Source organism: Nicotiana tabacum, chromosome 13 (assembly GCF_000715075.1).
Source record: "Nicotiana tabacum cultivar K326 chromosome 13, ASM71507v2, whole genome shotgun sequence".
In the NCBI taxonomy this organism is placed as follows: domain Eukaryota; kingdom Viridiplantae; phylum Streptophyta; class Magnoliopsida; order Solanales; family Solanaceae; genus Nicotiana; species Nicotiana tabacum.
The window spans coordinates 131,187,894-131,202,934 of NC_134092.1; the positions used below are offsets into that span (position 1 = coordinate 131,187,894).

A 15,041-nucleotide genomic window follows, 5' to 3' on the forward strand; every position below is an offset into this window, starting at 1 on the left:
TCTACTGTCTCAACAAATATAACACAATAATTTTTGACAAGTGGATGATTACTTTAGCTATGATTTTCTCAAACATGTTCCAAAAAAAATTAAATTTCACATTTAGAATTAAACCATTTGGCAATTTAGGCTGAGCTCAGTACAAAATTTATAACAAGTAGCGCCTTAACAAACCAAACATATTACTCTATTGAACTGACGTTAGAACTTTCAAACCAAACATAAAACTTCCTTTGTTACATTGGGAATCAATTTTATACAATGAAAAAACAGAAACAAGATATTCTCAAGAGCCACAGGTAGAGGAATTGTTTAGTTATAAATTCTTTAGGACAGTATTCTGCTAGTTGTACGAGATGCACACAAGCAGAACCACCAATACATCATAATACGCGATTTATCATAATACAAAGAGTATTCAAACAAATAATAAAGCGAAGAACACAGGAGAGAATGTGCTTATTATACCTCTACATCAGAATCAGAATCATCATCGGATGTAACATCAGACTGACAATCTGCCTCCTCATCTTCCTCATCATCATATTCATCGATTTTTACTATGGTTTTGACAGCCATCTTTGACAATGCTGCAGTCTTGCTAGCCCTTTGTGACCGAGTACTCGTTACAGCAGGATTAGTAGGAACAGCAGATAGGGGGAATTCTTCATCTGATGAAGATTCTATTGCTTCCTTAGCTCGTCTCCTTGTACGAGTTGGTCTGGCTGATTTTGGTGCTGGAGTTGGCAGTACTTCCATCGAGTCATCCTCATCAAGTACGATATCAAGATCCAACTTTCCTGAGCCATAATAAAGCATGTTAACAAAATCACGATAAGCAAATATGCCTAAAAGATTGAGTGGAATATGATTAGAATCTATCTCAGAATATAAATCTGGCAAAATAACAACAAAGAATTTTACTTATACGTGCTCGTGGTTACACTATCAGTGCAATTTAACCTACTATAGAAGGTTACTTGCCTTATTTCATAAGTTACTAATCCATTTATTATGGTAGTTACCTATAATTATTTTCAAATGACCCGATAGTGTAAAAAAATTAGAATATCAATGTACAGAAGTTGAACTCATAAACAAATATAGAGACTAAACTGGCAGCATTTTCACAGCTAAGAAAAATACTTCTCTTCTATTTTTATATTGATCACAGACTGAGGAAGCAATGCCAGCTGCGTTCACATCATTGTTGGATGTGGAACTGATATTATCACACTTTCAAGTTCCAAAACTCACAACATCTCATCTTTTGAAACCCACCCACCCCCACCCCCACCCAAAAAAAAAAACCACCCCATATAAATGACTTCAAGTGTTTCGTCAAAGAGAAAGGAAAAGAGCATGTGATGACTGCAGTTTTATAGCCGCTAAACCAGAAATAATTACCTAGAATAAGTTTAACTTCATCAGATGATAGTTTATGGTCTGGAGATTTGTCTAAACCCTTTAGCCTTTCAGCCATCTGTTTCAACTCCTTAAGAAGCTCGTTTTCAGAAAGTACAGATTCAGCAACACGATTCAATAGCTGCCTCATTAACTTGACAGCTCCTTGTTCTGCTGGTCTAAAGTGAAGCAAGGATAGTGCCTTACACAGTGCAGAAACATATGCTTTCTCTGCAGCTGTCTTCTTTGCATGGAAGCTGGCCACCTTGACAGACAACCCAAAGAAATTTCCATTCCATATAAAAAGAAGAGTATACATATAACAACAACAACAACATACCCAGTATTATCCCACACTGTGGGGTCTGGGAGGGTAGTGTGTACGCAGACCTTACCCCTACCTTGTGAGGATAGAGAGGTTGTTTCCAATAGACCCTCGGCTCAGGAAAACAGGAACACTAGTAAAAGTATTATATATGATATGTTCGTTAAACTAAGCATAAGGGCACTGAACTGGAAACTGTGAATAAATACCTCTGCAGCGATACATATTGCAAGCCCTTCTTCTCCAGTCTCGAACTCAGATGAAGGTTCAGGCGAATCAATGTGGTTTTCATTATCGTTTTCACTGGCTGGAGCAGTTTCCTCAGAATACAAGGGAGCCTGCATCATCTGCACCATAAAACGTGATGCTTGGGTAGCACGCTTGCGCATATTAGAGACCATGAACGTAGATCCAGTGGCATTGCCATAGATGCCTGGCCACAAAGAGCGCATAACTGGCATGAAAGCCTTGGATAAACATTTCTGCAATGCAAACCAGAAGTTTTCTGTAATAACCCAAAACCAAAATCACAAACCGATCTATCCAATTCTCGTAAATTTTGCATGCACAAATTTGAAATTCTATAAACCTTGTGGTTCAACGAGAGGGATGGATAATGCTCAAAGAATACAGAAAGGCATTGCTTCAACCTGTGAGGTAAAATATTATCAGGTGGAATTTTCAGAAGATGAGATAAAATAAAGTGAACAGCAAAGAGATTTACCTTCCAAGTTCCTTATTCTCACTACAGAAATACAAGCTTATGAGCTCAGCTAATAGCAGCGGATTTGACAAAGCAGGTGTGCTCGGATACTTCTTACTTAGCAGAAGAGTCTTAGCAAAGCCCTCACCAAGAACTGTTTGAACTGTCTCATATTCATCACAGTCATCAGAATCACCTGAATTGTGCTTCTCCAATCCAGCATATAACAGGTCAACTAATTCTATCTCCAAATCCTCACTTCCAATGCTAAATTTGATATCAGATAACATTTTAATTTTATGATCTTGGAGTTGTGATGAGAGATCCTGGTTCATAGCTTTATCAACTATATTAGGACCATGCCACATTCCAAGGTCAATCAACGCCTTAGAAGCCATAACAGTAACTGAAGAGGGGCCCTTAACAAAAGAAGACCTTAATTGCTTTATTAAATCTTCACTAGGTCTCCTTTCTAACAATCCAAAGAGACCGAGGCATCTAATGGCAGCCCTCTGAACGTCTAGGTGTACATGCTTTGCCTGCATTTCAGAACAATACAAAATAGCTCAGAATTCTACAAAGTTGATAACAGAGGAACCAACAACAAGAAACTGAAGGTTATAATAATACATCCATTACATTATCCCCAAGAACACAAATGAACGTGGAAATAAATGAATGTATAACATCAGATAAATAACTGAGGCAAAAAGAAAGAATAGAGAAGGTAACTTTTACAAGATACAGACCCCAGGCAGCAATACAGAGTGCAGGACTTCATTCGGTTCTATAGATTTTCCATGCATCCAGCGAAAAGACTGAACATTTTCTAACAGAAGGCTAATCACAGCAAGACAGTGCAACCACTGCATGTAGTCTGCAGTCCTCTCTCTGCAAGGCCTAGCAAGCTCCTCCACTACACGTAAAACTACTTCTTCAAATTCTCCTGGAGCTGCATGGACTTTTTTCGCCAACTCTGATACAGCAGCAGCCCAATCTTTGTCACCTCCAAGATTGATACCATCTCCTATGACAACCTCATTGTCATGCTCATCTAATTCATGATCAGGGGGTATGCGAAGCAACTCCTGCAGAAATTCATTTGCAACTCTTCTGTTTGTAGCATCAGAAAAATCAAGCATTGCACCGAGTAATAGCAGTTGCCGAGATGCAAATCGGTGATTAATTCCTGCAATAATCTCTGTCACTAATAGCAAAATATGGAAGGAAAATAAAACAGAGAGGGTTTTAGAAATTAGAGAACTATGGATAAATTCCTCACCAGCAACTATGTGCGCTTTAATCAATTGAACATAGTCTCCAATAGAAGCAGGTAGAATTCTGTCAAGAAGATCATTTTTATCTGAAGCTTCTGATGCATATACAGCAGATTCTGTCCCTGTTGTTGTAGCAGCATCAGAGCCCTTTGCCTGTTTGGTCATCATTAGGAATATTTACATGATATGACAAAGGATTTTGGCACTAGTCATCCAAATGAAAAGTTTGTATAGCAATAAACTTTTTTTATTTAAGATAGATAAATAGCAATAAACCAAGAATTAAACCCACTATGCACTGTGACACTAAATACCAGTGCCCAGAAACTTCACACAGCCAGAATACGCTAGAAATAAACATAACTGGGCTGTAGCTAATTTAGTCAAAAAATCCTTATACCATGCTAAGATATGTTCCTAGAGACTTCAACAAGAAAACTGTGAAGGAACCAGCAACCTTTATTTTGGACCTTCATCACAGGCATTCACAAAACTAAAGTTGAGGACAATGGACATAAGTGACCTCAATAGGATTAGATAGTAGCAAAAACACTTATTCAAGCAGGAATGACCAATTCATAGACTCTACTTATTCAAAAGCACCAACTGCATTTTTTTTATGGTGAGACATAATATAATTAAATAATTAAAAGAGGTCTCACCGCCATCTATTATCAAAAAGTATTTTCACGTACTTGGCTCATAAAAAAGAATCAAGCCCGCATATGAGGGATGTGTTAAAGATATAATTAAGTAAAATTATGTTCTCTAATAGCTTAACCTTTTAGATGAGATGGTCACTTTAACATGGCATTAGAGCAAGGCGCATTCTTATTCTTGGTAATTCATACATTCAAATCTCACTGTCACCCAAAAGGGAAAATTATTTTTACGCGTTTGGCCAATGAAAAGGAATCACACCCACATGTAAGGAGGCGTATTGAGGCATAACATAATTAAGTAATAGAAAGTATGTTCGCTAGAAGCTTAAACTTATAAATAAAATGGTCACACACTTCAACATTTAAAAAAAAAAAGTTTATGGAACAGACTACCGTAAGCAATTCATTAAACGCGGGAACTAACAAGGACCGACACATTACTTATTTAGCATTATGCATGTATGCTACGCATAGATTACACAAATAGTTATCTCATTAGCCCGTTATTATGCATAATAATCAAGACGAATTTAAAATGATTAAATTCCGAAAACTAGCACAGCAGACCAAGGCTCTGTAAGCTGGACCTGCAAAATCTGGAATTGCATATGCACTGACCACATTATGCTCTAGCCCAACCAAGACAGACAGATAACTCCAACCTATCTACATCAGGCAATCCATACAAACCCTTTTCACAAACACAAAAATACATAGGAATTTTTTTTATAACTGTGGTGTCCGAGCCAGCTTGCGCGCACCTCGACTAATTCCAAGGGAAGATGGGAACAAATTACTTAGTATCTTTTGCCTCCGAACCTGAGACATCATGGTTCTCACCCACTTCATTGACCACTAGGTCACACCCTTGGGTGCTAAAATAGATAGGAATTTATATTTAATCTATTCAATTGATGCCATCTGTTTGTGATAACAACATTTGAAATCAAATCCATTTACTGCTTAATTAATTATGTCAAGCATGATAGTTGTTCAACTTTTTCTTAATTCAATCTTCCAATGAGGATCTTGAAACATTCGAGAGAAGGTAAATGTTAAATAACAAAGAGAAGGATAACCCTTCTTGGCATTTCGCTGTATGATAACAGGTAACTTCCTATGTTTTAAGGAGTTTTGAGCAGCGAGATGGTACATTGAAACAGTTGAAGAAATAGCATAAGATCTGGTAAACAAATATTAAATACTCACATGTGCCTCCATTTGCAAGTGTTTACTGACAGCTCTCCAAAAGAAAGCGGTTTCTGCTTCCATGAGTTGGATGCTACAATTGCCTGGTAAGCAAAGAGAACATGCAATTAAATGTTGGAACTGCAAACACAAATTGCTCCAAGTTTTAGAAACAATCAATTACATGAAAAACAGAAATTGAGTATCTCTAGCCTTATATGTAACTGAAGGTTAAACTAGGGAAGCAGTTTGCCTTCACTAGAATAGATCATTTTCAGAAAACATAGATAAAGATTTAACACTAAACTTAGTTTCTTATTTAAAACAGAAATGAATATCTCGAATTATGCCAATCAATAAGCATATAAAGTCATTCCGAGAAAGCAAAAGAAGTAGACATCAAATATTTTAATTTGTAAGACCAACCTTCAACAGTGTCACTGTTCGATGTCAAAAATTGCCTCATACTTTGACCATCTTGCAGCTTAACCAAGCCTGCTTTTAACAGACTGTCCATTACAGACTCTCCCACTGATTCATATGTTTCCACATCAAGATATTTAAGTAGTTCTACCAGGTCCCCATTGCAACACTTGGTGAGCCACTCATCTTTCATCATCCTAAAGCACTCCTTTACAACAGATGAAGAGCGATCAGCAAGTCCTCTCTCCAAAATAAGAGTTCTGAGCTTGATGCTGCCAGATGTAGAAAACATTTGTTATAGGATATCTATGAGTTGGAACCTATGTAAACTAATTAAATCAGCCCTATGCATGTGATCCAACATGCATAAAAGGGCATGAATTACTTGGCTGAACTTGAGGTCAAATTAGAGAACATGATTCAAGCATGTGTATGAAGTTAATTTTTTATACCATGCACCCAAGGGAAATGTGTATGAAGTTGATCCAACATGCATACAGTACCAATTTCCAGTTAACCATGAATTTGATAGTAAGGCTTCACTGACTTATAAAATATCTGGCTGATACTCACAGCAAAAAGTATCACATAGGCTTGACTCCCTTTAGTGGTGAATTAGGTTATTAAATTTAAGCTCCAATGCGTCCAGAGTTAATGCAAAAAATTTATCAAAGCCCCTTTATTCTCTTTGACAAGTGAGTGAATTTGATAAGATATTAGGACAGCAGAAATTCTTTGATGTCTTGCTAACTAACTTCTAAGTTCTATGCTAGCATCAATTTCAATGTCCTTAAAAGAATTTAAATAGAAGTTTTTTCTAATGTTTTTTACCATAAATTACGCAACAAGAAACAAAACATAAACAAAAAATATCAAGAATACCAAAACTCAAAAACAAAAGAAGACCCTCACCGACTCTTTTCCAGGTTATATCAAATGGCCATCACAAAAGTCCGTGATTAAAGAACTATACTTGTTTGCTTGTCGAAACCCTCTGCAGTTTTTGTTCATGTAAAAGCAGGAATGCTAACAGACAACTTTAAAGAAAAGAATAACCTTTTATAGAAATCTCTCGATATTGACCTAGAAGCAAACAAGGGCATGAAGTACTTAGCTGAACTTGAGTTTTGTTGTTTCTTTTAGGACATAATATCGATGAGTTGACTGTAATCGGCAAATGGAGAATATCAGGCAGTGAAACCAGTTTGACTGACACCAATAATAGCTCTAACTGTACATATAGCCACAGACATGAGGTATAATCTATGCAGAAATTTTGATGATCATCTTGTTGAGATGCATACAAAATAAGGGAAAATACACACTTCTTTAGTGATTCCCAAGAAAAGAATGGATACCATGCCAAGATGAAGCAAAAGTAAGGCAAAGATGATACAGGTAGGCAATGGTTTAAAGTTACCTGAAACTCTGCAGGGGAAATTTACTAGCAATCACGGAATAAGCTGCTTTGCGTACTGATTCACTCACATCCAGTGTGCAATCAATTATTGCTGCAGAAGATGCATGGCATGGTGGAAGGGATAAGATAATTGTCCTACGGACATCCTGCAAAAAAAAGCCAATATAGAGGAATTCATTAATTCAATCATTTGATATAGTTATGCTAAGACATATCAGGAAAGTTTCAAGATGGAGTATATCATGTAGATGCTAAAGATTCTACACTAGTATCAGGCAAAATATAGACTAAATGAGTCACATACTGACTGTTTTGAGCAATACGTAATGAAGTGTGATGCATCATTATCAACTAAGGGGAATATACTGTAACATACATAGGTATGAGAAAGCTCACCACATTTTGTTCAAGAGGAAGTGTCTCCAGATATAGTTCCAAAATGTCAGCATTTTCTGAGTCATTAACGAACCGTGAAAGCGCCCTCACGGCAAAGGTACGGACAGAAGCGACCTTATCACCAACACGTGTTTTCATGCTCTCTATAACTTCATCCCAAAGTTCAGAGCTGACTTCTGTGTCATCTGGCAATCGCATTATGATCTAGAAGACAAGAAAATCATCAATGAGATTACAATTTACAAAAGGTATGGGTAATTCTATCATGGCATCGAGATAAAAGAGGAAAAAACAAAAGAAAGCACAAGAAAGAGAAACTTCTCAAATCAAAATTAACCATATTTTGAATGAGAAAGGGGAACTTTAAACCATTGCCTACATTTAACAAAATTCCCAAAACCAAAGGATATATAAGGTGATTTTACATAACTCATTTAGTATAAGAAAAACTGAATAACATTAAACTACGTACTATGAAGACGAGTTGGGGTTAGCTGTATGAATCCTCTAAATCTAGTTTACACTTTTCGGGCCAATTTTATTCGTATACTCGTAATTTGCCTTAGAAAACAAACTGCGGGTTCTCTATAGCTAATGGCCAACTCTAGAACTTAACCTTACACTAATACAATCTCTAACCAAAAAAGACTCATGGCGAACACCAAACCCAATGTAAGCATAGTCACAGCTAAGTCTTAATAATTAACTAGAATTTGTATATGAATCTTTTTACTTTCCTTGCTTTCTTTCTCAGATAAGTCCATATTGATTTCAAGCAAACATCTTTCTTACTACTTTTCACCTCGTGATTTTAGGTATATCTCATCCCCATTTAGCACATTCAATCATCACAAGGTCTCACTTATTACCTAGTGTATTTCTAGGTTTGCGTAGGATATGACAAAACCATATTAGACAATCTTCACTCATTTTATTTATGTGTACTACTCACATAAATATGAGTAGTACACACCCTCTGTTGTGATTATGCATGTTTGCTTTGAGCCGAGGGTCTATCGGAAACAACCTCTCTGTAGGCGCAAGGTAAGGGTAAGACTATGTACACACTACCCTCCCCATACCCCATTTGTAGGATTATACTAGGTATGTTGTTGTACTCACACCCTCTATCCAATATGAGTATTTCTAAATATGTCAAAATTTGTGAATGCAACATCCAACTTAACATCTGCATTTTACCACATTAACACCCATGTTATAAATTTATTGGGTTTTAGAGGTACAAAATTCACTATGATATAACATCATTGGTCCCAAGACTGTTCTATAAACTTGTATTTCACTTTGGTATATATCTTCCTGGGGTATAACACTCGGGTAAAACTTTGTCTCATCCATCCTATTTTCATTTTGTGTTGCATCTTCATTTGTCATGTCATTCTCCTAAAAATAAAGGCATAAATAGCTAATTGTCTGTATTTAGAACTACAATCACGTGGATTCTAACTTCAAACTTCATTATATGAGAGTTAAACTTAATGTGCATATAGTCTTTCTAATTTACGGTTATTATAAAATCCTTACTCTCTAGAGAAGCATTCCTAGTTTAAATTATGCCCATAAATTGCAAATGTATAGACAAGAGCCAAAAGATTTCTTTTTTCTTTTGAGAAAGCTATTAGAAGGGAAAAGGAAATTTCTAAGGAAAAATTGGTGCATTATCATAGAAATATTGAAATGGGAGTGTGAAGAAATAGAAATTCACAAAACATTATTTTAGGATGTGTATGAGTATGACAGAAATAAAAAGGCACAGCTTGTGGATTTAGTATCTTCATAGTTATTGGAAAATAGAGGACCTTGTAATTCCTAACTTCCTATGTAGGAGACTACCACATTAGGTTTTCACCTTACACTCTTTCTGATGCAGTGTTTTCCTTCTCTATGCACATTGACTACTGTGCATTTTCTCCTAACTATATTTCAAGTCAATCCTTGACTTCTCCTTTCAAGATTTCTTTCTATTTTTTCTTGTATTCATGGTCAACCAAAAGAGTTTAAACTAATAGTAACAGAGTCACCAAATTTGAGATTGTTCCTCTACCAAAGCGAAAAACAAGCTTTTTAGGGTATGGTAACATGAATATGTTGCCAAATCAACTAGATATATAAGCACATACAAAAACTCAAATCGCAACAAGAACAACATTACGCCTCAATCCCAGATAAGTTGGGGTCAGCTATATGAATCCTCACTGACCACGTTACTCCATTTAAATCATCTCACACCAATATTATGCAAATATAATTTATCATGAAAGTGGCTATATTAATGTTGACTCCCAACCTACCACAACCGTCCTCATTTATCCGAGCCTGGGACCGATAATGTGAGCAAAGGCAAAGTATAACAACTAAAATAGTGAGTTTAAAATCTGGCTTCACAGTGCAAAAAGTGCAGTATAACAACTAAAGTCACAATAAAAACATGCGTCAAAAGTGCTAGGGAGTTTCCCAATCTTTAATGTTCACATTTGAGGTGTGGCCAGAAGCTGCACTTTTTTACTACATTCATCACTTTTGTCAGATACAGCATCAATACTGCGTCGAGCAGTAGCAAAAAGAAGTAATGTACTACTACTTATAAGGAAATCTCTTCTCAGTCCTTACGGATGTGCTTTATCAAATGACATATCATCTCAAAATTATTTAATTATCAAAACTCAAAAGCAAAATCAAATCCTCCTCCTTTCTCTCTGCTCGGCTAATTGACAATTATACACAAATTCACATTTTCTCATCCAATGAGTAATTCAAAAAAGTATGCAAAAGGCACAAAATAACATAAACTACAATTTTCTCTATTATTTATCAAAATCCAAAGCAAATGGAATAAATATTACTATATCCAAATAAGTACGCGAAATAGAGGGGCAAAAGCACAAACTACAGTTTTCTCTAATTTAAAAACTATTTAAAAAGCCATACCTCGGAAATTATCTGACAAGCCCTAATCCGGGCAGTTTTATTAGCCGCCCCAGCAGCCATAAGCAAAAACTCTAGAAACTTCTCCAAAAACGCGTCACAATCCGAAGCATTTTTACCGTCACGCACACTGGCGAAAACGGCGACAAATCGGATGATTCGCTCGGCAGAAGCCGTACGACGCTGGAAGTCGAATAACGGTGTTAACGCTCTCGAGAATGCACCGAAAAACTTGTCAGGTGACTTCGTAACGGAACGGATAGCCGAGAGTTCCTTGAGCTTTCGTTGATGTATTGCATTTGACGATCGAGCTTCGTCCAAAACCCTAGAAATTTTTTCAGTCAATTTTTTATGTAATTCTTCTTCGTCTACTACTGGAACTGGCATTTTCGAACGATTTTGTCGAAGATTTTTTGCTTATCTGACTGGATCTGCGCGTGTGTTCTGGGAAATTTTGTAGAACTTTGGATATGGCTTTCGCTGAATTTGATTTTGAATTTTGAGCGGGAAAATTTTTGTTATGGTACATTCAGCTTATGTCGGACTAATAATTTCAAAGTTTGAGACTCATAACCTCTTTGGCCAAGCTGAAACAATAAGTTTATTTCGAGAAGTGCTTTTTTTTAAAAAAAAATTGAAAAATTTTTTATAAAAGTCATTTGTGTTTGGCTAATCATTCTAAAAATTACTTTTGAGCAATAATTTGTGTTTGACCAAACTTTTTCAAAAAGTGCTTTTTAAGTATCAAATTACGAATAATGACATAAATAGATTTACTCAATAGTTAATATTATAAGTAATTAATAATCTTAAAAGTTTGTTATTACAAGCAATAATTAAATTTGTTTACTTTATTTAAGTAAAATATGTGTAGACAATAAATTTGAGTCGAGAAAATAAAATCAAGACCGAAAATATTGCAACAATCGTAGTATTTTATTTCGAATATTTGAGTGTACAATCTCTATGATTCATCTGATTCTACTTTTCTTGTAAAAATTCAAGGGCCTTTGAGCTTGATCTTCAATTTGAATTTGATTTATCCGTCGCGAACACTTTGATTGTTGCCACGAATTTTATCACGAACAAGTAGCCTTGATCTTGAACGTTTTGTATTTGATTTGACTTCGTTCTTGATCTTGAATACTTGAATTGTTCTTCGTTCTTGAGCTTGAATACTTGATTTGTTCTTCGTTCTTGAACTTGAACTTGATTGCTTGAAGCCTGAAACTTGTAGAGAAATTTGCGGTGTTTGATCCACGAGCTCTCTCTTGCTTCTTGTTATAACTTCTGGTGTCTTTTCTGAGTTATGAAGACCCCTATTTATAGTTGTGGAAGGGCGGAGTTGTGATAAGAATAAACTTTTTCCGACCAATCAAATTGAAGTGTGACATGGTTGTATTTGATTGGCCAGAACATGTCACTTGCACACGTGGCGCGATTTCATTGGCCTTTCAGTGTGATTGGGCATGCCTTGTCATTTTGACATGTGGCATGATCATATTGGCTCTTCCACTTGACTTGGTGCGCCACGTCATTTGACTTGAAGACTTCAACTTGGGGGGCTTAAATATTTCAACTTTAAGACCGACGAACTCGAAGAGTTCAACTTTAAGACTTGGAGGGCCTAAATATTTCAACTTGAAGATCAACGGATTTGAAGACTTCAACTTGAAGACCGGCGGCGTTGAAGACTTCAACTTTGAGACTTAGAGGGCCTAAATATTTCAACTTGAAGATCAGCGGATTTGAAGACTTCAACTTGGAGACTTCGAGGGCTTAAATATTCCAGCTTCTCTTTTGCTTTACATTGTTCGACTTTTATCTTAGTCGCATAATTTTCAGATTTTCGTGCCTGTAACAAATGATTCATATCTTGCCATGGGAGAATCCAAATAATGAACCGTTTGATGACTTCAATATCTAAAATATATCCAATACTCAAAATCAAAAACCTTCAGAATCGCGCCGGATAATATCTTTAAACCAACTTTAGATTTCACCATGTTAAAAATTTCAGATTTGCGCAGTCTCACCAAAAAATTCATATCTCAGTGTAGAATTATTGAAATTGCAAACCGTTTGATTTCAAGAAAACTAGACTTCAAGATTTAGCATATATCCATAATTCTTAATCAAACAACTTCAGAATCGTCCCAGATAATATTTTGAAATCAACTTTATATTGCACCATGCTATCAATTCTAGATCTGCGCAGTCTCACCAAAAAAATTCATATTTTGGTGTAGGAACGTCGAAATTAGAAGATGTCTTACTTGACATCAATTGAAATTTAAGAGCCATATTCTCACAAATATCTTGAGTTCAAGTCTCACTTGATTTAAAACGTTGTGCCAAGCAATTATTTCCTTATACTTGTATTTCCTTTTGATGTCTCTCTTCTCTTACCCTTTTTTTATAAGGCAGAGGTCGGACTTGGAGACCAACAAACTTGAAGGTTTGGCGAACCTGAAGACATAGAGAATCCCTGGACTTCAATGCAAATACTTGACATCCTCCTAAAATCGGCCCATCGAAGATATCAATTTACCATGGAGGGTTGCCCCCTTTAAATCAAATGAGGTCAAAGTTCAGTAGGAGGATGGCATTTCAGCTTGATCTTACATTCCTTCATACTTCATTCGAACAACAATTGGGGCAATATGTATCTTTTGAACTTATGCGACTGAACTTAGAATGAAACTCTAAGCTGCCTACGTACCTCGGTGAAGAGGATCAAGTCATACCGTAGTTCAGACTGGGTAGATTTTTTTTTACATCCTAACTTTTGCCTAGGTCGCCTCTTTCGAGATTTTCAACATAGCAGACTTTTTTTAGGGGGGGCGTACGCAGTTTAAACTCATGCGGGCCAGGAGTATAGCAACATGCAGTTTAGGCTATTGCGTCAAGGAGCGTCATGACTTATAGTTTAGGCTCGTACGTCGAGGAGCATCATGACTTGCAGTTTAGGCTCATCGTCAAGGAGCATCATGACTTGCAGTTTTGGCTCGTACATCGAAGAGCATCATGACTTGCAGTTTAGGATCGTACGTCGAGGAGCATTGCAACTTCAAGGATAATACTTCTTCAAAAAGTTGCCATTGATAGGGCAGATTCTCATACCATCTGCATCAACCAGTTTGTAAGCCCCACTTGAGTAAGCTTCTTGTACGATATATGGCCCATCCCATTTTGAAGTGAACTTCCCTACAGGTTTATGGGAAGTAATTATGGGTCTTCATACGGCAAGGACTTGATCTCCTACTTAAAAGGATCTCGGGCGAACTCTTTTATTGAAGGCGCGAGATAATCGAGCTTGATAACATTCAAGACTCTGTTGAGCTTCCAACTCTTCTAATCGAAGTCGAGCATTTTCTTCATCAGTGATCCCTTTTTGAATAGCCAATCTAATGAAGGTATTTGATGCTCAAGTGGCAAGACGGCTTTGACTCCATAAACGAGTGAATAAGGAGTCGCCTGTGTTGGCGTGTGGTGAGTCGTCATATATGCCTATAGAGCTTCTTTCATACGGTCATTCCAATCTCGTTTGGATTTGGAGACGACTTTCTTTAACAAGTTGCATAGAGTCTTGTTGAATGCCTCAGCTAGACCATTGGCGGCAGCATTGTACATCGAAGAGTTACGTTGCTTGAAGCCAAAGAGATCACAAATCTTGTTCATCAACCTATTATCGAATGGCTTTCCATTATCCGTTATTATGTAACGAGGAATGCCAAAGCGATAAATAATGTTTACTCGGATGAAACTTGCAACATTTTCCTTCTTTAATTCTTTAAGAGCAACAACTTCAGCCCATTTCGAGAAGTACTCAGTTACAGCCAAGATGTATAGGTGCCCACCAGAGGACTTTGGCAGTGGTCCAACAACATTCAATCCCCAAGCACCAAATGGCCATGATGCAACAGTCGGGTGCAACACTTTAGGAGGTTGATGAATAAAATTTGCATGGAATTGACAAGCCTTGCATCTTCGAGCGTAGTCCAAGCAATCTTTTACCATCGTTGGCCACTAATATTCCATCCTTTTTATATGGAAGTGGAGCGTTAGTCCGTACTGGTGTGACCCACATACCCTAGAATGTGCCTCTTGCAAAGCTTGGAGAGCTTCTTCTTCTCCTAGGCATCGTAAGAGTACTCCCTCGAACGACCTTCTGTATAGAGTATCCTTGTAGTAAAGGAAGCGAGGTACACGATGATGGATTTCAGTCCTTCTCCTCGGATTTTCAGGAAGTATCCCATAGCATAAGTAGTCGATAATGGGTTGTCGCCATTCTTCT

General features: G+C 36.8%; 1 protein-coding gene across 1 annotated transcript; it reads right to left on the minus strand.

Moving 5' to 3' along the window:
• Positions 1 to 302: 302 nt before the first annotated feature.
• LOC107770802 (uncharacterized) lies at positions 303 to 11,315 on the minus strand. The gene is made up of 12 exons (XM_075228541.1): positions 10,748 to 11,315; positions 7,799 to 8,002; positions 7,403 to 7,548; positions 5,986 to 6,254; positions 5,581 to 5,663; positions 3,715 to 3,862; positions 3,182 to 3,621; positions 2,454 to 2,971; positions 2,319 to 2,379; positions 1,939 to 2,211; positions 1,408 to 1,669; positions 303 to 800 (listed from the first exon to the last, which is right to left on the minus strand). The coding sequence occupies exons 1-12, from the start codon at positions 11,129 to 11,131 to the stop codon at positions 463 to 465; spliced, it is 3,126 nt and encodes a 1,041-aa protein (XP_075084642.1). The 5' UTR covers positions 11,132 to 11,315; the 3' UTR covers positions 303 to 462.
• Positions 11,316 to 15,041: the final 3,726 nt, after the last annotated feature.